This window comes from Thunnus thynnus, chromosome 1 (assembly GCF_963924715.1).
Source record: "Thunnus thynnus chromosome 1, fThuThy2.1, whole genome shotgun sequence".
NCBI lineage: Eukaryota > Metazoa > Chordata > Actinopteri > Scombriformes > Scombridae > Thunnus > Thunnus thynnus.
In genome coordinates, this window is record NC_089517.1 from 37,617,458 (window position 1) to 37,643,017 (window position 25,560).

General features: G+C 39.0%; 1 protein-coding gene across 1 annotated transcript in view; it reads right to left on the reverse strand.

Moving 5' to 3' along the window:
- Positions 1 to 16,341: 16,341 nt before the first annotated feature.
- The window catches only part of ccdc102a (coiled-coil domain containing 102A), an 82,882-nt gene continuing 73,663 nt past the window's right edge, over positions 16,342 to 25,560 (reverse strand). The window contains exon 10 of the mRNA XM_067597298.1: positions 16,342 to 18,076. Within this exon, the coding sequence (XP_067453399.1) occupies positions 17,944 to 18,076 (133 nt within the window). The 3' untranslated portion in view covers positions 16,342 to 17,943. The remainder of the gene's footprint in view (positions 18,077 to 25,560) is intronic.

Sequence of the window (25,560 nt, forward strand, 5' to 3'; positions counted from 1 at the left end):
GCAAAGACAATTATTCAACAACATTCAGGCTGCGTGGTTTCAGCGATAGCAGCGTCCATAGCAACCACCAGAACAATGTTAGAAAGCCTGAAAAAATCTTCATAATAAGTAACAAACATCATATACATGCACTGAACAAAGATTATGAAAATAAAATGTACATTTCTTACTAGAAATGTTATCAAAACACATTTTAATGCCGAAATTATCTTAAACTATTGCATTTTCCACTGAGAAAAGGAATGGCAGCCATTTTTTTGTTGTCGTAGACAGAAACTTGACAGTCATGTGACATGGACGCAGGCCAATAGAGAAGAATAGGACAAAAAACCGTAGGCATCTCACAATTTTAGAGCCGTTATTGTGAAACTAATACGTTTTGCACTGTGGACCAACGTAGCTATTATGCATTTTGATGTGAGACCGGGTTGCTCCATGATGACAGTAAACACCAGGTTTCATTTGTGCTCCAGCTGTGAGTCATTTCTATCCAGCTGATGAAACAGCTTTTTGGCCTGCAGCCTCAGTGCTTCCTCAGCTCCACTCACAACCAAACAAAAGAGTGCATTTCCTCCTGTTGTTTCTATAGTACAGTAAATTATTTGTAAAATAGTGTAGTGAAATAATAATATCAATAACTTATTGTCTGTATAGAACTTTAACTATAGTAGAGAAATGCCTAACAATAAAACAAATGGTAATATGCTAAAAATAATGAAACTAAATTCTAAAAATAGAAGCAGAGAATAAAATAATAAAGTAAAAGTAAAAGTAATCAAGAATATACAAAAAAAAAAACAGGTTAAAAAAAATTAAACACAATTAAGATTTAATAAAAAGGAAAAGAAAATGTAACTATGAACCTGACCATGCAAAGCTTTCATTTATCAGAAAAATCTTAAAATCAATTCTACAACTTTTAATTTGAAATGATTTCATTTATCTGTTGCCCTCAGCTGAAAGAAGCATGATTGTACCACCCTGAGTACTTGGTTGTCACAGGTTGTGGTCAAATATAACCCCTAGAATGAGAGCAGACTTCTGTTTATTAGATGATAGACAACCAAGCTGTGATTACACAGGAAGTGCTGATGAAGAGAGCGGCCCAAATAAAAGAACTTCAGATTTTCATTGATTCAGTTGCAGAAAGTTCTGTGCCATCCAGCTGTTGAGATTTTAAAAAAGAATCAGGCCACATTTGCAGAAGTAGAACATACAGTTGTTATTATCAGCATAGATGTAAAAATGAATGTTTGTGAAATATGTGGCCGAGTGGCAGCATGTAAATAAATAGTAAATAAAAGATGAGTCGTCTCTAATCGTTATCCAGCTAATTGTGACTGAGTCAAGCTAAATTAATCTTGCTGAGCACTATACTAAGTATTATTTTCATGATTTGTTTATTTTTACATTTCACATACATCTATTATTAGATCATGTTAACTTGCCAATAAATAAGAAGGAAAAAGAAAAAGATGAACAGAAATAAAAGAGAAATAAAACCTCCAGTTGGTTTAATGAAGCTGAGAAGAGTTTTAAAAGCGGAGGTGGTGGAGCCACAGCTGTGGCAGCAGCTGCCCAGGTTGTGAGCTGTTGTGGCTGTGGGCCTTCATTAGACACAGGGACACATCACCCAGTGTGGTTGATGCCGGAGGGAGAGTGGAAAGTTTGTGTTTTCAACAGTTTAGGAAAAATGACACAAGAGACACATTTGTAGGTAGCTACAGCTGTGAACTGCTTGGTGTTAAGATGGTAAACATTATACTTGCTAAACATCAGCATCTCAGCATTGTCATTGTGTGTTGCCATGCTGAGGGCAGCTCAAAGCAAGTTTCATCACAAAGTCATTCCTCTAAGCCCTGGGAGAAAGAGGCATCCCAGAAGAAAAGAGAACAAAAATACAAGAGGACAAAGGCAGAAGGCCTTGGTTGGTGACCTCTTGAACCCAGAAGTCTTTGGGGATCCACTAAAGCCTTGAGGTTTGGAGTTCACTGGAAAAATATTCAGGCACAGCAGTCCTGTTTGCCTCACTTCACTGCACATCACCTCCATCAATAAATGTTTACCTCTCAGGTGTATCCGTCTTTCCATCCTCTCTTCCCGTTCTCTCTCTTTCTCCTCTATTGAGTTCTGAGACAAACCACACAATCACCCACGCACACACGCACCCACGCACGCACACACGGACGTCTGTTGAGATTTACTGTATACTTTTCTTTCACTACTTTCATTATAAAAGCAATGTTTTCATTTAACTGTTGGGATGAGGCGGTCGGGAGCAAACGTCTCAGGAAGAAAACACATCCAACAAAGAAATGAGAACAGTCTTTCAAGAAAAGATCTGTTTGCCAAACTGTTATTGTACTAGAGCATCTGAATCAAATGGAAGAATGCTGCCGCTCTGCTCTCCGTCTTTTGAGATTGTAGTTTGCTCAGTAGATTGTTGTTCTTCTGGCTACAAACCAAACAATGATGTCACTGAGTGTTAAGTTATTGTTGTGTTTTACATAAATTTGACGTTTTGCAAATTTCAAGGTAGTTTGTAGCAAAGGTTATTTGCCAGAATGCGAGTGTTGCGAGCAATACAATGTTTTGTTATGATTTTCTGCTTTCAACCCCAGAAATTTGTTTAGAGGCACTTGATATTTTATTGTATTATATATATTTATGTTACAAGTACTCTACTATAACAGACTTTCCAACACCATAAAAAAATGAATGAATACTATAAACTATTTTTCTTCCTTTCTTTTTGAGTTGTGTGGTGTCTTTCATTTGTCTTTTGTGTTTTTTCTGTTAAACAGAAGAAACACGAATAAAAACTCTGAATAGCAAAACAAACTGTCACACTTGGTACATTGGCAGAAGATATTCTCAAGAATATAGCAAGAAAACATTGACATTTTTTAAAATCTTTTCACATGATATCGTCAGCAATAAATATGCCAAAGGCTGGGTGAGCATTCCTCTCTTAACCCAGTATTGGAGTTAAATGATGTTTTGGTCTGTCATTAGGCCCTGCAGTGGTTATCAGGCTTGTGCCGTCATAAATCTCCTGAGCTCTCTGACAGGTGACACCATCCTCTAACCCTGTCTGAGCTTATTGTGTTTAAATCCTACTCTCACCTAAGCAAAGAACAAATACTCAGCAGCTTGACCCGGCCTTATACGTTGTTTCTGCTTAAACTAACCTGCATTGTTGCTCTGGCCCCACTGGCTTAATAGGCAGGTCTGATGTTTTCCTCATTGACGTCTGTTTCTAGCAGTTGGAGAAACAGATGTCAGAGCTTAGTAGGTGGGATAAAGAATGGGGACGCTATCTCCCTACACATGTATCTGTAAAAATAGCAACAGATGGAAGGTGTCACTTGCCCTGTAAAGAAATTTTTTAGAAATTAAATGAGGAATACAACCAACAATTATATTCATTATGGATTAATCTGCTGATTAATTTCCTAATTAATCAATTTACCATTTAGTGTATAAAATGTCAGACAATAGCACAAGATGTCTATGACAATGTCCTAACGTCCAATGTGATGTTTTCTGCTGTCTTGTTTTGTCCGACCGACAGTCAAATCCACAGATATTCAATTTACAATGATGTGAAATGGAAGAGCAGCAAATCCTCACAGTTGTGTGGCTGGAAACAGTTTTTTTAAACTTATTTTAGACAAAATTTTAATGGTGGATATGAGACAAAAAGGCTCGTTAATGTGGACATTTTTTGCAGTGCAGATCACACAGAGCTTGCCCCAACACCCACAGCTCAGGGAGGGCCAGTGGACAAGGTAATTAGTATTGTAATGTAGAATTTATAAAAACATGAATCCCTAATCATAAAGACTATTGCAGTCTTAAAGTGCTGAGATGCATGGGGCTTTAATGGATAGAATAAAACGAACATTAGCGAGCATAACGGAGTGACGTAAAGGCTGCTATTAAACGCTCTCTCGCAGAGTAAACAGAAGCAGCACTGGGAGTCGTATCATATCCCATCCAGAGCGAACAGATGGACGAGCAACTGCAGCCTGGAAAGCATAGAGGAAACCTAAAAGCAGCCTTGTGCCTCAGAGGTCTGACTAGCTGTGTCTTACAACATGTTTGTTTTATTTTGGCCTTTATTTTTTCTGAAAAAGTTGAGTGTGCTTTATGCACTTTTGTGTCAACTTTTTGCCTGATGCTTGCATTCAGACTGGCAGCTGTTGAGTGAGACCAGTCTTCTAGTGGTGGTCACAGAAGAAGATGAGCAGCTCGGAGTTCAAGGCAGCTGAAAAGCTGATTTTAAAGGAGGAGAGGGTGTTATTCTGTCATTTCACTCACACACATTTTATCATCTCATTCAAGGATTTGAATCAACAGACTCAAAGCTGCTCACTGTGATAAACATACTTATAATGTTATGATTACATTTTTCTTGTAAATTCGTGACTTTGATGAGAGCTTTAAAGCAAGACAACGTAACAGCAGCCACTGTGGACACAAGTAACTATTAAGCTTGGCAAAAAATATTCGTTGACAACCTTTTGTTTACAAAGAAAATCAGACTAAAACTAAATGAAAAGTATCATTTGACAACAAGAACTTTGACAAAATGTTTTACATTTATTGTTGATGAATAAAAACCTAAATAATAATGTGAAAGACAGATGAACTGACAAATGTACTCACCTGATGTAATTTATGGAGTAAATGCATGTACAATCCTCTGAGAATTAGACAAGAAGCAGTAACAAAACAACTAGAAACTAATTAGGAAAACATGCAGGCAGCGTGCCGATGTTTATAAAAATGTAAGCTAATGTAACATTATCAAGTGCTGTGGATGTGGATGTAATGTTAACATTGCTCTCAGTCAGCCATCTCCCCTGTTGCCATGACAGAGAATGAGTCAGTTGCAGGATTAATGTTGACAGTCAACCATCGACATCTTCCTCCAGATGTTCACTAAAGAAATATAAATATGTTATCCCATGTTTGAGCTTCTCTCAAGATAAGTCCAGACAGTGAACAGTATTGTAGTGAACAGGTGAGTAAATGATCAGCTTCTCAGTAGTGGAGAGCACAGGCAGCTGTGCTAAAGCTAATGCTATGTGTGGGTCTGTTCAAACATAGACAGTTTACTGAGGAGAATCAGTGTGTTGGATCACTGCAGAGCACAGTCACATGGACACAAACACAAACCTGTAACAGTGGTGACTGTACACAACAAAGATGGCGACAGCTGTAGCCACAAAATGCTTGAAAGACAAAAAAGTAGACTAAAACTAACAAAACTTAAATAACTACTCAAATATCTACTGTTACTTACAGCCTCTGATGTGTGTGTGTGTGTGTGTGTTGTAATAGCGGGTTAGCACAGCCAGGTGACAGGGCCTGTAATTACAGCCAGTGAGACCAGACAGCTTGTCTTCTCCCTGCAAAAAGAAAGACAGGCTAGAAGAGGAGAGACAAACACACACACACACAACCAGAATTAAAACACTCAATGTCAATGTCAATGAATGGAAAGTTTCTATAGTTGTCATTGCCTTCACATGGTTCAACATAGAGGCAGCAGAGCCCTTTAATCACAAGCTGTTCTTTTAATTAAAAATCAACAGTTTGTTGTCACTTATAACCTCTGATGTTCAGCTCAACTCACAGCAGATAATGGATAGACTATATTGTATTATACATCAGGTCAGTATGAGCTTTTTTGGTCAAATCTGACTTTTAGACAGCAAATATACAGTTCAAAAGTAACTTAACCCCATCACTGATGGGTGTGGTTACAGGTGCAACCATCAGATATGCTGGCTGTGCTCAGAGGTGAAACTTAAAAGTTTCAGCCAGGGAGGACAGAAAAACACTGCTTTCAGCCTTATGTAAGGTTACTCTGTAAAGAAGCACTGATGGATATCATGTATAAGAAAAAAGGAAAGTTATGATGACGTATTGCCACACCTGTAAAACTTCATAGTTTTTTAAAAATGCTAATGCCACTTCACACAGAAAAGCTGGGATTTATGAAAACAAACTCAGGCCTATGAACATTCTGGAGACCTTTCAGGACCTTTCATGAGAGTTAAGAGATATATTAGTGATGCGTTTGAGGATATAATCTTCCTGAAACATTAACTGTTACAGGACATTCAGCTGGCAACATTCTTCCAAACTTGTGTGGTAGTGTGTGGATTCCTATTAGATTCATGGAATGGACTAAGTTTTGCTGATTACTGAATGTGATTGAAAAGTCAGGTTTTCCTATCAGCCCTGAAGGCAATCAAAAAATGAAAGTGTGTACAGCCTTTTGAGGTCTCTTTCAGGAACACACACCAGACTTTAGACCAGTTGATTGGGGACAGCTTGTGCAACTGGGGACAAAAGACACGTCCCCAATTGGTAAATCACTAATTTTGGGGTCAGTGGTTAAGGTTAGGGTTAGGTTTAGGCAAGTAGTGCCTAATGGTAAGGGTTAGGCAAAGTCTCTAGGAAAAGAATGAAATGAAGCCTATACAAGTACCCTAAGTAAGTGACTCAATAAGTGACTTAAGTAAACCCGTGTGTGTATGAGTGTGTGTGCATGGTTGTGAGTAGGACACCACAGCTTTTTCTTTAATTTCATGGGATAAAACAACCTTTCTTTAATTTCAAATTGAGGAGGTGAGTGCAGACACCCAAGGAAGTGTACTGACCCTCCCTGTACTGACATCTTTACCAAGTGGGGGTCTGACAAGATGACACTGTGACCAAATGGAGATTGAACAGACCTCCTGAGAGGCAATTTCTGACCTATAACTAAGTTATAGCATAAATGACCTTTGGGGTCATTTGAACAACTCCATGCAAACATGGACAGAAAACTCCCTTTTTGGTCTACTTATCTTCACACAAACTCTAACTCACATTCCTGAAGGACATTCATTGAGTCTGAACGGTTTTACAATATATTGTTTACAATGTGACATGATGTATTCAGACAATAGTGACTCTGAAGTATGGATTTTGTGTTCAGAACTCAAAACTTAATTCCCCAGTGTAGGAATGTAATTTACCATCTCAAGCCAAAGTCAGCCGCACCTTAAAAGTCCCAGAACAAAGAAAATGAATATTCTTCAGAGCTTCTGCACTAAAACGTATAAAACACACCCAAAATTCCGCCTGTCTTGTCCAAACTGATAAAAGCAAACCTCAGTGGGTTCTTCCTCTGAGCTGGTCTCCAGTAACTCATGAACTAAGACACAAGTCTTCTATTAAGATGTCTCTTTTCTTTCTTTTTGGCCAAGTATGCGCATATTTTAATATTTTATTGAACTAAGTTCAGTTTGTTTTGGTTTTATGAGCTTTATGAGGTCTTTTAAGTCTCATGTTTCCATGAATAGTATTTGCTTTTGAAGTCACGTCGACCCTTAAGTTTTATTCAACCTCTAATAGAGATTTGAGTTTAGTCAGATTAAACTTTATTAAGCAATAAACTAAAATGACAAGAAGCCAGCGCAAGCCTGAATCCTCAACTCAAACTAGCACATTGCTCTGAAGAAGACAGCAATGTTTGAACCTTGTACCTGACTGCTTGCTGACAGCAGTACAGTCAAACTTGGAGTTAAGCTGACAGAAAGACTCATGGCACAGGCAGAGACAAGGCTTAACTCCTCATCACTGATGGTTCAACACCGCTGCATCCACAACGACTTGACCACAGCCCACGGCTCGTTTCGGGCTGTGCACCAACTAAACCTCGCCGGTGTCTCTACACCAACTACAGCTCAACCAGCACAAATCTGCTGCTGAGACGATACCAACTACAACGAAACTCGTCAACAGTAAGGCATAATATGGCTTAATGATCAAGGGTTGATGTTGAATAATGTTAAAATTAAAAAGACAATTTCTTCAAAGAAGTTGAGTTAGCTTTCTCTTAGCATTCCATTACGATACGTTAGCCTCGAGTCACACACTTCGAGCCACTAATTCTAAACAATTTTCTTTATTATTTTATTTTTATTATCATTTAAAGGCCTTATATTTTGTTTGTTTATTATCTTATGCTTTATCTTGTATCCTCAAGACTTTTAGCTATTAATAAATGTCTTCATTTATCCAAAGAAGTTGTTGTTATTTCTTTGGCTGCGGCAGACAGAGATCACTGTTTTGAAAAGAAGGATTATGAGACTGATTAATTGGCCAAATTGAGAATTAAATTCAAGCTTTAAATGTTTTCTCCAGACATTAAAGGTTTACAATATAGAAGGTGATGCCCATCAAATGAGGTTTTATATTAAATACATGTAGAGTTACTCTCCTACGTGTGTGCTGAGAGAATTTCACTGTGCAAACACTGCAGTCAGATACACATCAACTCTACACACATCTTCTTTGTTACATTGTGTGTGAGTGTGTGTTGGGAAGGAGGCCATGGAGACGTCTTAGTAGCTGTGTTGGGATTTGGATCTATGACAGCAGCCATATTAGATATGTGTGTGTGTGTGTGTGTGTGTGTGTGTGTGTCAGGTACATCACAGAATCCTGTCATGAAAACAGAACAAGGCTGCCAGAAAGGCAATTGTATTTGTTGTTGCTGTTTTCTCTCTCATCTGCCCATCAGCCTGTTAGCACTGACACTCTGTCCTCTCTGCTCTGACAGGACTGAAAGGGACAATTATTTTATTGCCGGCACTCTCGTCTTCATTCTTTCTCAGTGTCTGTGTAGATATCCCAGCAGACCATCTCCTCCTTCTGTCAAGAAATAACAACCTCAGAAAATGGGATTGTTATACCTCTGTGTATTGTCTTGAGTCATTATTCATCTAAAGCCGTGTTTATAAAGATGATTTATGTTCATATTTGCTGGCACTGCTGTAATGTGTATGAATGAATCATATCCAAGCTTATGAACCTTGAACTGAATGTAGAACAGTTCTGGCAATGTACCCCATGCATAAAAAAAACTTTTTGTGAAAGTTTTTGTATCATTTTTACATTTTTTCTTTCTGTGTGTGAAGACATCTTACTCATAAAGTCTTTTACCTATAAAAGATTTTCAAGTGACATAATTCAACCTCTGCCAGCCGTATTAGAGGCATTCAGCTCTTTTCAACAGCAGTTTACAGCAATGGAGGACATTTCTACACATAAACCTCATCAGTTCCACAGACCTGAAGACTGGAAACTGATCAATTAATTACTGATTCATGTTAGTTTGAATCAGATTTCCATCAGCTTTGTTGTAAACGAGCAATAATTATCACACTAGTGATGGTAAAACTATTAAAGCTAGCATATGTAGTAGCTAGTAAATGCCAAGAGCCTTAAAGGACTACTCCAGCAATTTTTGTATGGCATTTCAATAAAGCACCGGGACTAACAAGATTTTTAAAAATAGTCAAATTTGTTGCAGTGGAGGTCAAGATATCTAGACTTTTAGTTCTCAGAATGTGTCAAGTGCCAAAAGCACTGGATCCTACACTTCCCATAATACAACTCCAAGGCTTATTTTTATTATTATACCAGATTTTTTTTCAAAGGAGTTCTTAATATGACCTTTGTTTGGGTTTACCAGTCAAAGAACCACTATAATGTGAATGATTTTGTTTTTTCTGAAGGTTTTCATTTGGAAGCAAAGGTGGAAGTAGCATGATGTTATCGTGCTGTAAATTCTCTTTAAGCGTGGTTACATTACATTTCTGAAATTACACTGCATTCAACGCCAAAGACGGAAGTGATGTCACATTTATTGCTTTATTGAGCAATAAACATATTATTATAATATTGATAAGAGTGACTCTATACCGTATTCAGTATAGGAGAGTACAGAATACAAGCACTACAGTTTCTATTTTGGTGTTATAACGAGTCCTTCAAACAACAACAGAATGCATCATTCATTAAAGCTGTTACAAAAATATTCACAATACTGTAGGGTTTCTGGTCTGTCACCACTATGGTTAAGATTAGAGTAGATCTATGCACAAAAATGAATGAATGAATTTATAAAAGCAACAGAAAAAACTAGCAAGTGGACCTTGAGTTATGATTTTTTGCTAACTATTGTTTCCAAGGTCACAAATGCACTTTCACACACATGATAATGAAAAAATAGGTTAAAAAAATGGAATTGTCCTTTAATGTCTCAGCTGGGCCTGTGCTGATGGTAATGACCTGTGTGTGTTTGTGTGTTTGTGTGTGTGTGTGTGTTAGGATCATTTATTGGTGTTGTTCACATGCAGTCAAGCTTATATTGGTTTATTACAAAAGAGACAGGCACCAATTCAGTGCAATAAAAATGAATAGAAGAGTAGAGGTTGCCTGTCATTACAGCTACAGTCAATACAGGGAAACAGAGAGAAATCTAACAGGCCATTCAATTATTCCTCACAACACAATGAATCATTTTTACGTAGTTTTTTATTTTGTAGTGATACATAAGCATGTATGCTCACGCTCACACACACACACATATATATGGTGCATGCATACAAGGAGATCTTGTGGTAGTGTGGAATAATTATAGAGGGATCAATGTAATGTTCTGCCTTCCTGCTGTCAGCCATTACTGGCCTAATGAGAAAGACCCTGAGAAAATTAACATAATGAACTAGGCTCCAGGCTTTGTACACACAAACACACACACACACGCTCACACACAATCATCCACTGCTAACAGCTTGAGTGTATGGGCACGCTGTGTGTTTGCAGTTATCCCAAGGGCACCATGGTGAATACTTGCACACATTTGTATGTCTAAACTGTCCATATACAACTCTTTGCTTTATGCAAAGTAAGCCCAAAACATACATTAACACACACACACACACACACACACACACATTTAAGTGTAGAGCCAGAGTTGTGATTTCAGTCACTCTGACTCCAGTCCACACAAAGGTAAAACATTCATTATATGTCTTGGCTTCTCTCTCTCTCTCTCTCACACACACACAGTGTGATGAATATGATCTCAGAGGGAGATGTGAGTTGTTCTCCCATGCTGTGTGTGGGGAGTCAGGCTGAGGTTCAATCTCATTACTGTGTCTGCTTTTTGCAGTACACCACAGTCTGCACTGCCAAACACACCACAACAGTGTGTGTGAGTTTAACGCTCTTTCTCGCTCCAACTCCTTTGTCTCATATTTTCTAACTTTCTGGCTTTTTTACCCTCTCGTGCTGGGCTGCTGTCATTACTCAGCCTTTTGTTCTACCATGGAGGTTATACTGTATGTCCAACATAAAACATCTTCAGAAAACAGTTTCTGTATTGCTCATAAATTATTAGCTTTAAATCAAATTACTGTTTAATGTCACATACAGTGATAACATCTGAGAATTAATACCCAACTCTTTTTAGCCACTTTGAGCACTTTGTTTTGGTCTTACAGTAAATTTAATGTTTTGGTCTCAGAAGCATTGTTTCCAGCAGCAACAGGCAGCTGCAGTGAAAAAGTTCTGATAAAGTAACTGTACACTAGCTGCTCAGCACTGAACAGCAAAGTTAACAACCAGCTGGTGAACATAGTGGAGCATTTAGCAGCTAAAGACAGAGATGTTTCAGGTGTTGGTCTGGAGACTAAAACAGAGATAAAAAGCAAGTGAATATTGGATCGACATTAGATGAGAGCTGTGTAGCTGTCAGCTTGTTTTAATGTTTTTCTGCTTCTGTCAGTCTTAACAAGTCAGACTGCAGAATCTGCGACATCTTTTAAATCACTTCTATGAACTAATCTTTTTTTAAAAAGCCTTTTGCTGTTTTATTTCCAGCATGTCTTATCTGTTTTATTATTAGTGTTTTTATAGTTTTATCTCATATTATTGTTGGGTATTTTATTCCTTTTTAATTTGTATTACTTTTATTTGTCTGGTTTTTATTTACCTCTGTTATTTTAATCTGGATTCAACCATGTAAAGCACTTTAAAAGTGCTGTATAAATAAAGTTTATCATTGTTATTATTATGAAATTCACTGGGCTGCACAGATTTTACTTAACAATCTAGTAAAATAAAATATACATTTATCAAGTTGTGTTAATATTTCAGTTGATGATGAATTGGTGCCATCAGGGTTACCTCAGCTCGGGCTTGGAGACCATACATTTACAGCAGAAAGCCTGTTACAGAGTCAGGGCATGCAGTTAGAAAGATGTAGGTGTTTATCAGGAAGAGAAGGCTATCAAAAAGATGCTGTGGGTTAGACTGAAGGTACCTTGTGGACTTTCTGATCTCTAATAGTGCTATGGAGCAGTCTTTTTGTGAGTGGGTCCTTGTTTTGTTTGTCTTGTGCATGCAAGTGACACAACACAGTCCTGCAAACAGTTTTACACTATACCAATGATCTACAGGCGCCAAGAAATGCAACAATGCACCAACAAAGACAGAGAAGAAGACTGCATGCTAGTAAACATGGATTTAAAGGAATTATTTAAAAATCAGCTTTGCAAATGTTTTATGAGGAAGGAAAAGCACTCAGGTTTTGTGAGGAACACAACACAAAACAACTTTTGTTTGTTTACAAGAAACTGCACTGGGTACCCTGAGGGGAAATGTTGTATCCAGATTTTCGGTGTAAATATTAAGGAGTTAAAGTCAGTCATCAGCTTTGACCGTTCTTTTTGAAAATCTTTCTCTTGTGAGCTCCACACTTTTATGGAAGTACAACGTTTTTACAGCATATGCTGATGTGCATTACAAACATGTTTACTTTTTACTTTAGAATACCTCAATTCTAAATTTTCTGTGTTAATGAAAATATTTTAAATGGCAAAGATGAGTGTTTAAGGACAGGAAACCCCCTGTGGTTTCTATAAATACCTTTCATTTCATTTCAACAACAAATAAAGTCATTTAACACCAATTTCTCCTCCCAGTCCACTTTAGCCTTTTTTTTGGGATTGTCAGACGTATTTAATAAACACACTAGAAATACCCTGACAGTGAAAAGTTACCAACAGTATCACTGCTGGTTTCCTTAAATCACTCATTAGGAAAAATGTAGATTTTGAGAGAAACCTGAAGAACAACTTTGAAACTATAAACAATGAGGCGCCACTGGTTTCTGGAAAGTGTTCACCAAATAAAAAAACATGATTACTTTGAAACACATTATGAATACATATGGAGAAAAAATGACACAGTTACTCATTTTTTTTTTATATGTACAGTTGACATTTATAGAGCTGATACAAAACCACTGTGGTACAGATCATTTTTATAAAAACTAAACGATAACAACGACAACATAAATAGTTCAGAATCCTGATCAGTAAAAATATCTTGGTCCCCTTCCAGCGTCAGAGTTGAGGCCGAGGCAGAGAGTGACATTAGATGGTGGTGGAAGATAAATGAGTGTTTTATTGCTTTCACAACCGCGTCTATCCACTGCTAGACTGGAACTCTTTCACAGACGTCAGATTTAACACAGATGAGTTTTGCACAAATAAATGAACTCTTCAGTCCAACACTGTGTGTTTCCAAAACTCCCCCTTACTGCTGAATACACGGGTTGCCTTAAAGGAGAGTATTCAGCCTACAGGAATTTCACTGGCCAGGGCTTCATTATCCCATGATGCTGCTTTGGAGACTTACATACTTTTGATTTGTGGGATTTTTCTCCAAGAAAATTGCAATATTTTCAAATACTGAACATCAGCATAAAGGCTACATTAAAAAAAGCACACCTGCATCACCAGAACAACAACAGAACTTGGCTTGTATTTCTAGCCTTTGCTGTCTGGAAAGGTTTGGCTCTACTGGTTCGTAGACTGTAAATCTGGATGTCGACCCTTTTGTGTGTATGCAGAAAAAGGAAACTTCACTTCTAACAGTATCTGCCCATCAGTCTTGCTATGCCTATTCAGACTGAACAAAACAAACAAACATTCAAACCAGAACCAAACCTAAAATACATCAGTTTGAGGCTCTTCCTCATAAAGTACAACACTAATAAATTACAGCTTTTGAATATTCAGTTTCAGAGTTCATTAAGGCCCGGTCACACCAGAAAATGGCAGTGAAATTCATGTGCACATCCACATGAAATAAAGGCTTGGTGACGAAGTGGCTAATCGCAGGGCTGGTTGGTGAAGCACTGTAGCTAGCTAATCCCCAACGTGCTAGCTAGCCTGGAACATGGCAGCGCTACAACAGTTCTTTGAGCTTTGTACTGAAGTTCTTTGAGAAATTTATAATGTAGCACAAAGTCAAGAGATTGTGTTATGTAGCACGACAAACTAGCAAAGCTGTAGACAGAACCACATTTCCATGCACGTGCAGTGGCGGGTTACTACGTTATCGCTATTTTTACTCTTTGGAGCCGTTTCTAAACAAACTACTGTAGCCACGAAGGATCATGTCACCCAGTGCAGCAGTGTGGCTCACTGAGAGGGTTTTTAATAGTTTTTGACAACAACAGAGGTCTACAGCACAGAGGAATAAGATATATCAGACTTTGGATACACACACAATACTTGTAAGTAGGATGAGTTGATTGTAGGTTTGGTTCTGCACATGAGATTCGTTGACAATAAGAAAAATATAGAAAATCATCAGCCTTATCTTTTAAATGCTGGTGTGCCCGGGCCTTTAGTGGACATTCACGGCCTCCTTAACAGACACACTTAGGGAGAGATTTTACTTCTCCCCTCATGTGTAACATTACACTAATGCATGATGAGTCTGTTCTTTTTACATGGATGTGTTACATTCACTTACTTAGCTCATATTCTAACATTCACTCGCGTTTGTTTATTGTCAGGGAGCAGCTGCAGTCATGCTGGGAACACACTACACAATGAAATGATCAGATTGAAACATTTACATGAGAATGCCATATAGTTACAGGACTACTTACTCCATATAGGTCACATTTACCCCCAAACACTCTGCAGTTAAGTATGTGGTTTTGGTTTTTACAGTTACTCCTATTACTTCTTTTTGGCTGGACTGGCCATGAACCAGCCCTATAACCACGGTTGTCTGTAAGTGAGTGAGTGAGTGATGATGTTACACCATTGGTCGGCTGGCCGAGTGTTGATGTGTCCCCATTGGCTGTTGCTCTTTCAAAATGAATTGGCGTGAGATGATGGAAGTAGAGGACAGCAGCGCGACACAGAGTGACTATATTTCCTGCTCTGAGCTCTGGTGTTAAATGCAGAGAAGTCGGCTAAACTCCTGTTTAAACAGACGCGTATCAGCGACTGTCCATTTGGCAGCGCTGTCAGCACTCGGCAGGAGAGAGGCTCTGTGGTGCGTTTGGATTTTTTAACTGAACTAATACCAGGATGCAAGCCTTTTATTTCTCCGATGTTTTCACATCACAAACGATGAACAACAGCATTAAAACACGAGTCTTGCAGGTAAAACATGCAACTCATGTAGCTGTTATATCAGTTAAGTGTGGGGCGGCTGCTCTGCAGGTGCACTTGATTTGACTGTAACTGTGATAATCAGGCAGAGATAAACCTCCTGAGTTTGCACCCAAATGCTGATTTACAATTTCCACCACAGCCTCCATGGTCAACAACCAGGAAAAAGGCAGGAAAAAGGCGCATAGAAGCATGAGGGAGAGCGCACAGTTAAAGCACCTCAAATAACCATCAGTCTGACAAAACACTCAATAGAGTGAAAAACAAGAGACATCCACAGAGTGACACAGATGAAAGAGCAGAGGGAGTTGACAGATAATTAGAATATTTATAATTAGAATTTAGAAATTAGTCTCTTTCAAATCAGACATCCCAAGATATGAGTGGAAAATATTCTTGCAACTGCATTTATAACCAAACGTAGCTCAACCATGTCATGTGATGCTACTTCAGTACACTTTACCAGCAAATATTACTGGGACCACTACAGAAAATTGCAGATGAACATTTAATATCCAGGAATTCACATTATAGACACGACCACCGACCTGTAACACACTGAACACAGTTTCACACACTGACCGTACACGGTCCAGCCTTGTACTAGGTTCTGACCTAGTCTTGTCTCTTCACAGAAAAAAGTGTGAAAATGACAGTTTGACATTTTACAGGGTGGCGATGTGCCAGACTATGTCTTGGCCAGTAAATTCCTGGACTCTCTGCTGATAGCTGGTTGTAATTTTGTATGTTTTCATGACAAAATTTTAGCCTATATCTTAAATGATGGGTTCACATTTTATCTGTCACAATGTCTGTCTTAAAACAACAGTCAGGAACCCAAATGAACATTGAAACAGGTTTCAATGTGATGGGGGGACAAAATCCACAGTCCTCCTTCTGTGCAAAAATGTATTTAAAAGTTTATCTGAAGCTAATATGAAGCTTCAGCATCCAAACGAATCACATCAACAAGATATCTTTCAATGTTACAGTCTTTTTATTGTAAAAAAAAAAAGAAAAAGAAAAAAGAAAAAAGTCAAATAAATTGTGAACCTTTTTGCACCTGAAGGGCAGAGTTCAACAAATGTACTATTGGACAAACTGGAGCAGGTTTTCTCAGTTTAAGTGGACTGTGAATGGGGAGTGGTTGTAATTCTATCCAACTTGTAGCTATACTCAGGCTAAACACTGTGCAGTGTGCCCCCAGCATTGGTTGTGAACTTGAAAGATATCAGAAATGGTGAATCCTCAATATTTGGGAGAAAAATACTTACAAATACTGCTTAAAATGTGGCAGACCATTTTAACAACATGTCAATTGTTTAAGTGATTGATATTTCCTTGTGATATATCAATAAACACCTTGAAGCTCATAGGGACATAGCTGACAGCTGGGGAGAGCATCAGGACAGAGCGGGGTTAATACTGCTGATGTAGATGTGGGGTTGAGGCTTGTTTTAGTAGAGTAGCACAGTTCAGACGGGACAGCTGTGATGCTTGTGATGATGTGAGGTAAGAGTGAGTGAGTACACTGAAAAGATGGTAGGTGTCGGCCTCTGCTAGAGTGGTTTGGTGGAAGTTCATCAATAAGTTCATTGAAGAAAGATCCTTTCATTCAGCATTACACTGTCCAGCCATCCTGTTTGAATATCCATCACACTCCTGCTGGGTTTGATCTTGCTGCTGTGTGTCTATGCCAGTATGTCTGGGTGTGTGTGTAGAACCGTGTATGTTCTGCGTAATGATTAGGTGTGTGCTTATCATATTGCTGTTAGGTGGGAACTTTGTCACATCAATGTTTTCATGTTTTAACTGATAATGAATCCAGGATGTGTGTAGCCTAGCTTAGCACAAAGAGTGGAAGCAGGGGGGAAACTGCTAGCCTATCTCCATCAAAAGTGACAAAATACACCTGTAAAAACTGCTTCACATTTTTGACCTAAGCTAGGCTAAGTCAATTATGAACTAACAAGGTTAATGACTAATCAATTGACTGATCGCAAGAAAGAATCAACGCTACATAAACTCAAAATGTGCACATCATTATTCATGCATCACTGGGACATCTGTTCCATGGGTGCAGGTGTTTTCAGCAGCTGGACTTATGATGAACACTGGATCAAATGACCATATTCAATATGAAAGGTGTCGCTAATAGTGAAAAACACACAGAGAATTATCTCAAACTCTGCAGTTCACCTCGGCTCTACTGAGAGTTTTAACCTCTTGAGCTCATTATTTTGGTTTTTACAGTCATAACTTTACTGTTTGGGTCAATCTCAACCAGGATCTGTCTGTACTGGATGTACTGAGATAAAAGTGATACTGATCATCTGATCTGACTCTGGGTAAAATATTTCCCAAAATGTCATTCTTTCAAAACTTGATGGTTGAGCAAAACATGGCTGTTTCCTGTGGCTGTGAAAAGTTGTGTTTTTGAGGAAACAAAGTTTTCCCCCCAACAGCAACAATATTCACCTCCTTTATGTGACTGCTGATGTTTGTGTAAAATGATATCCTGTATCACTGTATGCATTTACCGTGTGTGTGTGTGTGTGTGTGTGTGTGTGTGTGTGTGTGTGTGTGTGTGTGTGTGTGTGTGTGTGTGTCATGGGATTTGGAGCTGCAGTTCCTCTTCCTCTTCGTCCATGTCGCTGGTCGGGCCCTCTGGGTTTTCAGGGCTGAACCGAGCCGATCGCATCTTCCCAAACAGACCAGGATTCTGCTGCTGCCGCCGCAGTCTGACAGGGAGACACACATACAGAATCCCACTCAGTCAAATCATACACAATTGAAAAGAAAAGTTCCTAGGAATAGAATTACCAACACTTCCTCACTGAGATCAGAAAATAGTCTGAAATGAGAGGTGAATGTCTTCACAAAGCCACTATCATTATGTCCAGAAATCCTCCACCACACAAATGAGAGGAAATTTCTATGTCTTGTGAAAAAACAGCAAAATAGTTCTCTTGGTTGCAAAACCTGTATCTGCCTGCCACAACCTAAATCAGTTTGTTTTTCTGTATATATGTCTGTTCTAATAGACTGTATTGTTATGTTAGTCTTGTGATGATCTACTTTGTTTTCTTGTGTGAAACCTATCCAATAGTATGTTGGATATATTTAGCTTTGGCAATAAAGTAATCTTTAACATTCATGGCGTCCATTCAGTCTTATAGGAATTGCTCGGTTGGTGCATCTGCCAAAAAAGTTTCTAGCATCCGGGTTTGCTTCTGCGTTGTGCGGCCCACTGAATGTGCGCAGTAGTGTTTCCTCCGCTGGCCCCGCCCACGAGTTCCCGCTCAGTCCATACACTTTACATTGTGATGACGTCATGGATTTTTAAATCACTTTTGTCGGCTCGAGGAAAGTTTTACAATTACAAAACCTCCATGGATCAAAAGTTCATAATAGAAAGAGTCATAATTGACCTTGTATGCAGTTCGAGGGGTCCTGTCAACAGTTTTACAGACGTATCTTCTACAATGGTGGTCGATGGGGAAAATGCTCTTTGGGCCACAGGGGGATTTTTCACTGCAATACCGCGAGTGGCCACTGGGAAAAATTAACTGCCAGGCTGAGCGGTGGAGCCCTATCCAGCTCTTATTATACATCTATGACATTATCATGCTGCACCATCTTCTTCTTTTGTGATTTACTGCACTTGACAGGAGAATCAGTGCCACCAACTGTTAACTTCAAAGTGCTCAACTATTAATACTCAATAAATAGTAGTGGATGGATTTTCTTTTCTTGAGTTTCTGAAATTTCAGTTAAAATTTGTGCTACATTTGGATGTAAACCTGGCTAATGTGTATAAATGTGTGTTGGAGATTCTAAAAAGAAACTGACATCTTCAATATCACTGGAGTTATTTATGCTGAAGACATATGAATCTACTGTTGAAGATGTGATCTACATGGAGTTCACTCCAGTGAGCCACTAAAATGAAAATCTCATTTCACCCTAAGCTGTATGCATTTCCAATTGATTTTAAAAAAAAACAAACAACTAATGGCTATTGATTCTTTCAAAGATGAAAGCTTGGTTTGATATAAAACAGATCTGATTTGGACACACTTGATTCTACTCAGTGTCCAATTTTTCCTTTGCTACCCTTGTTTTGCCTAAACACACTAGTTGAGGATGGTTGGATGGACTGATGCACCACAGCTTCAGCTTTCTTTAAGGTCGAGGACATTTAAATCCTTTCATGCATTTCAGTTGAACCGTTTCCACATATGAACTCCAGACAATGTCCAGAGAATCAGGTCCGGATATTTTCCGGAGTTGCCTTATCACAGACGTAGCACACAGCCATGTCTGTCCGTCTTACCTGAACTCAGACTGTTTGAACACCCTGCAGACAGACTGGTCACACATTTAAAGTGATTTCTAACCTTGTCTTGATAACATCAACATGTACATCACATCAAGCTAATCTCAAATGACGGACAGAGTAAGAATCTGCTTGATAAAGAACACCCTACTGCAACAATCAACTGGTCCGATTTTTCAATATATGCTGTGACTTTGTGCAAATGACGACACAAAAAATAAAACTTTTCTGTTCAGTTGTTCAGCTGCTCTCTTCTGTCATGTCTCCTTGTAATATGTCAGTTGCTGCCTCAGAGAAACGCTTCAATGATTTCAGTGGAATTTTGACTGAACTGATGTTCACATCCGACACCAGAGACCACATTTGAACAGAGACAGCGGTTACCTTTCCCCTCATATACAACACCTGTTATCACTCCACCAGATTTCTACATTTCAGATACGTGGTGACAACTGAGTGAACCATATCCACATAACTAGTTAGCTTCCACTTCCATTTCTGCTTCCTTCACCTCCCCTCCTTTTGATCTTCTCACCTTCTTTCCCTCTCCGTCTCCCCCTCCTTTCCTCCTCTCAGTCTCTCTTTCTCTCAGTCTGTCTCCTCTGTGAATTTGTCAGTCAGCAGGCAGCCCGGTGAGAGTCAGAGCAACTGCTAGATAAACTAGAAAAGTGTTTGGACCACAACACCGGCTCCACCACTAAAAGCTTTTCTATTGAGCCTGAAAACACTTGGCAGAGCTACAGACATGAATGACTATTAATCTAAAGAGAGAGACATGATGAAGACAGGGAGGATGGAGACACAGACATGCCTGCATCCATTTTCCCAAACTGTGTTGTGGTCATTCTCTCAGTGAGTAATGAGGAGATCGATCCTGTGAGAGCGACAGTGTGGCCATGATGCATCAGGTCATGTTTAGTTTAAAAACTAACACAGTATTATACATAAAGTATATCAAGACAGTAATCTCTGCTAGAGGTCTTTTCCTAACATTACTCACCACAGGAGAAAACTTCTGACAGATTGGGTGCAAACCAGCTGTGGCAACTCCCAGGGGACAACTGTGTCACTGCTGGGATGGATGTGGCTGAGCGGGTAGAGCAGGGTCCTTAACTAATGGCAGGTTTGGTGGTTCAGTCCCCAGCTAATCCTGTCCACATGTCAAAGTGTCTTTGGGCAACAAACAGAACCCTAAAGTGCTTCTGATGGTGTCAGTGTGTGTGTGTGAGAATCAGTGAATGAGAGGCAAATTGTAAAGCACTTTGGATAAAAATGCTGTGTGAGTGCATAGAGAGACAAACTAACACTGGAACTTCTGGGTTCTGTTCTAGAAGTAAGAAAACCTCATTTAATATTCCATTAACATGTGTAACTATGATAATGATCTAATATGGTTGTTTTTTCAATACTTATGTGTTATTATAAGTCCTATATGTTCGTGGGGTAAATGTCACGGCGTGACAGAAGAGGAGAGTCCATGAGTGAGTTGAGAGGGCGCAGCTAGCTCAGACATGTCTGAAATAACAGCAGGACAGAGAAGAACGAACGCTGTTTTGACACAGCACAGTTTAAAACTAGATAGGTGAAAAAGTGATTTAGAAGAAAGTGTCGGGGAGTTTTATGGATATGGAGGAAACCAAGTACCAGTGCTGTTGCGTTAGTAGTTTTTCATGGGAGCTTATGTTTCTTCTGTGCACACAAAATAATAGTTGTTTCACTTCATAGAGGAAGCAGAGTTTTTTTTTGAATATGAAAAGTACATGCTTAATTTTTTCAGAAAAACCAATGAAATATGAATGAACCATTGAATTACAAGAGCTAGTGGAAAAGATGCTAGCCCAGACATGACGTCATGACCTCATCAACCTATCTGAATTCAAAGTTTAGACTTCACCTTCTATAGTTGGACTGAACACTGGTATCTGGTACACTGGCAGTTATGTAGGGCTGCAGATATCTCCAAGAAGATGACATACAATCCAGGCAGCAGGGTTATACCCCAATCAGGATATTTAGAGTCAACTAGTTGGCATTTCAGACCAAAGCATCAACTCATCCCAGCCGATCAGCCGCCCCACCCTAAACTCCCATAAGGGAGGTTGTTTGAATAAGAGATCCAAGAGTTTGAAGGTTTATCAGACACCAAAACACTGCACAGCACCTTATAATACTGTTAAACAGGATTTTACAACTCTGAAAAGTGACCAAAACAGCAGGTGTTTTCTCCTCAGTGTAAAAAAAATGCATGGTAAATGTCAGGATTATATCTGATCTTTTTGGAAAACAAAATAAATAAATATTAAAAATATGAAAAAAAGAAATATGCTTTTATGAAAGGGGCAGTTACCATCCTATACCGCTTATGAAGATGTTAACAAGAAAAGCTGACATATGGCAGCATGAAAATAACCATTTAAATTCCCAATATGTGGTCAGTTTATCCAAATAATGCCTGTTTGGAAATTTGCTTTGACATTTTCGAAGATGTGAGGGAGCGGCTGGCTGGGTCCTGCCATTTCACCAAACTCTCTGTTTGTCTTTCCTGTGCCGTCCAGAAGGCGTTGTCCGTCTGCTGTCTACCATCTGCCCCAATCCATGTGAATGCAGCGCAAGTGTGGGAGATGTGCACGCTGCAGTTTATATTATCTCATGATTTATTTGCTGACCTGCTCCTGTGGACTAGCCTATGTGGACAAACAAGTAGGATGTTAAAAACAAGAATCAGTGAACTCAGAACACAAGGTCAGTTGTTACTACTGTTCCTTTAATGCAGCGGTGTGTTTGGGATGAATAAAGGCAAGTCTGCCGAGTAAGGTGGAACCATGGACCCAGTGGAGGAGGTTACCAGACAATCACCTTACCTCCTATGACACCAGCAAGAAAGCATGTGGCAGGGTGAACATCCATGTTGCACTGAGAGCTGCCTGACAACATAACAATGTATGATCCCTCATAAAGGCTGGCTGTGACTCTGAGACTAGAGCTACACTTTATAATACATATGGCAGGGACGTGCAGAGGATGTTAGAGGGGCAGGGGCCCAAATTCATAAAAGGCAATTTTTGCAAATAATTTAATACATATATGCCTGGTATGACTACATTTGCAACACTATGAAAGGGATGTACAATATGTATTTAAAACAAACCCATGACTGAGGTTAGTTCAAACACTGCTGCATGACAGTTAATTAATGATACATGCAAAGAAATGAAGTGTTTTTCAGTAAATTCTCCTCACATGTTTACCAAGCCAACTCTTATCTATCCCTCTGACTGACATCCTCACTTGCAGAAGCTCAGCTTAATACTGCTGACAAAGATACACTTCCTCTGGCTGCACGGCTGCCTCTCTCTCCTCCATATTTGTCTCTTACCACCTCTCCATAGAAGACATAATTGCTTCAGTAATAACAGGCAATAAGATGCTGATATTGTATTGCTAAGATACAATTACTCTGTGTCAACAAATTAGTTTAATATAATTCACATATCATATCATAATACTGAGGCTTGGAAGACATCATGCATTTAATCCACAATTCTAAAAAGCAACACATAAGCTTTAGATAAGGTGTATTAGATATAATACACATATATAAATATATACATATATAGAAGATTTGAACAGTTAATATTATATTCATCCCTTCCCTCCCTCCCTCCAAAAATACTGAAAAAAGTGCTTGAGCTTAACTATTTGCCTAAATATATAATGATATTTAATAAACAGTTAACATTCATGTAAATGTAGCTGCATTCACTGTCCTGATACACACATTCACCTGTTGAGCAAACACAATACATAACATATGAAGAAAGGAAATATGTGTGCTTACTGCACATATAATCTTACATTAGGTGTTACTTTCATATCTGACATTAATAAGACAAACACAGTGACAACATCACTGCTGACAACAGTTGATGTGGATCAGTTTGATGCTAGAAATTCAGATTCACTTAGCTAACATTGAATACACCTGATTGGCTGCTTGTTACAGAGGGGAGGAAAACGTGCTTAATTCCATCGTACTTTTTAAGTGTATCACATCGTCGTTATCTTGTAGCTTGCATGGGATAAAGATGCAGACCTTTTTCACAACTAAACTACAAAGAGAAACATGTTATTTGACAGTATCCATACCCGCTTTGCATGGGATCTGCGATGACAATAGTAGTCCCCCTGAACGTTAGTTCCACGCTACTTAGTTCCATCAGCTAGTCACTATTAACACAGCTAATTCTGTTGATTAATTTTGTCCATGTGCCCCTTGATTATTTTAATTTCACCAGAACAACAAAATACATGAAGGTTCATTCTTGACCTTGGGAACACAAATCTGTGATAACATTCCAGTTTATTGAAAAACCGAAAGCCCTAGAAAAGGCTAGTAAGGGAACCTTGGGTTTATATTATTTTGACACAGATACTGAGAGGATATTATAAGGGTATTATAGCAATTTCAAAATGCACTTCTTAAAGTTGGGGGACTAGATTAGGCCGTATTCAGACTAAACACCAGTCCTCCCATTCATTACAATGGGGGCAGTGCGTTTAGGCTGTGGGGGTTTTGGCCGTAGTGGTGCCGCACAGGCCTGCAGCGAGAAAGTTGATCCAGAGTCAACTTTTGGATGTACCCGACCTGATGTCAGGCTGCAGTGGCCAATCACAGCTGGAGATCAGACTGATCAGAGCTGTAAACTCTGCCATGAGGGAGGACAAAGATGTTACTAGGGGGAGGGGAGGACATTTCTCTTTGTTTGGTAACTTTAAAAGTGTAGTCAGACTTTACTGTCGGCTTCCTGACTCATTTTAAAAAAGACGAGAGAAAAAGAGAAAGAGAGAGACAGAGAGAGAGAGAGAGAGAGAGAGAGAGAGAGAGAGAGAGAGAGAGAGAGAGAGAGAGAGAGAGAGAGGCTGTGGTTGAGCCAGCTGGAGATTGAACAAAGAGAGAGAACGGTAGTAGTGAGATAGCAAGTGAAACAGATCAATAAATCATTATTTTTTGATTGTTCCACAGCAGTTATGTTCTAGAGAACAATTAAACACGCCCACACCCCTCTACTCAACCCTGCGGAGGTGTGCCGCAACACCTTATAGTGTTGGTCTGAATACAGACTTAGTTACAAGTACAGGTCGAGCTTCAAAACGCTAGATCCCACACATACACACTAGGGGTGCAACGGTATGTGTACTCGTCGTGAACTGTTCAGTACAGGATGTATGGTTGGGCATGTGACTTTCTTCGGTTCAGTACACTCCATGACCCAAACAATTACTGTCAAAATAGTTTCATAATCTATTTACTTAGCTGTAGCATGCTCATGGATGTATGCTAACTGGTTTAGCCCTTCCCTCTCTGTGACGGTCAGCTTTGACTCTGCTTTTGCAGTTGGGAACAACTATAAACACATTTGATTTCCGACAAGGTCAGACAACATGTCGTAAGAATCAGTTCTGAGTGACCATAGATCATCATAAAACAGCTGTCAGCAGGTGTCCTGACTCTGTGCAGTAAACAGAAAGGTTGTTGTCTTTTCCACTGCAGCACAACTAAACTGTTTCAATAATAGTTCTGGCCAATGAGTCATTGTTGGATATTTACATTTTTCAAAATAAAAGGACTGAAATGTTACTTTTTACCTTTCTTTTATTTTCTGCTGTACTGAAATTGTACCGAACCATGACCCCAAAACCAAGGTACATACTGAACTGTGAATTTTGTGCACCGTTACACCACTAATACACACACATATAGTTCCTAATATTGTGGTTTAGGAAAAACACTAAAACTCAGTGATCCAGTACTCGCAGTACAGGTTGTTACACACGCACACACATTCTGGGTATGCTTTCTTGTGTTAGTGGTACATATCATAAAAC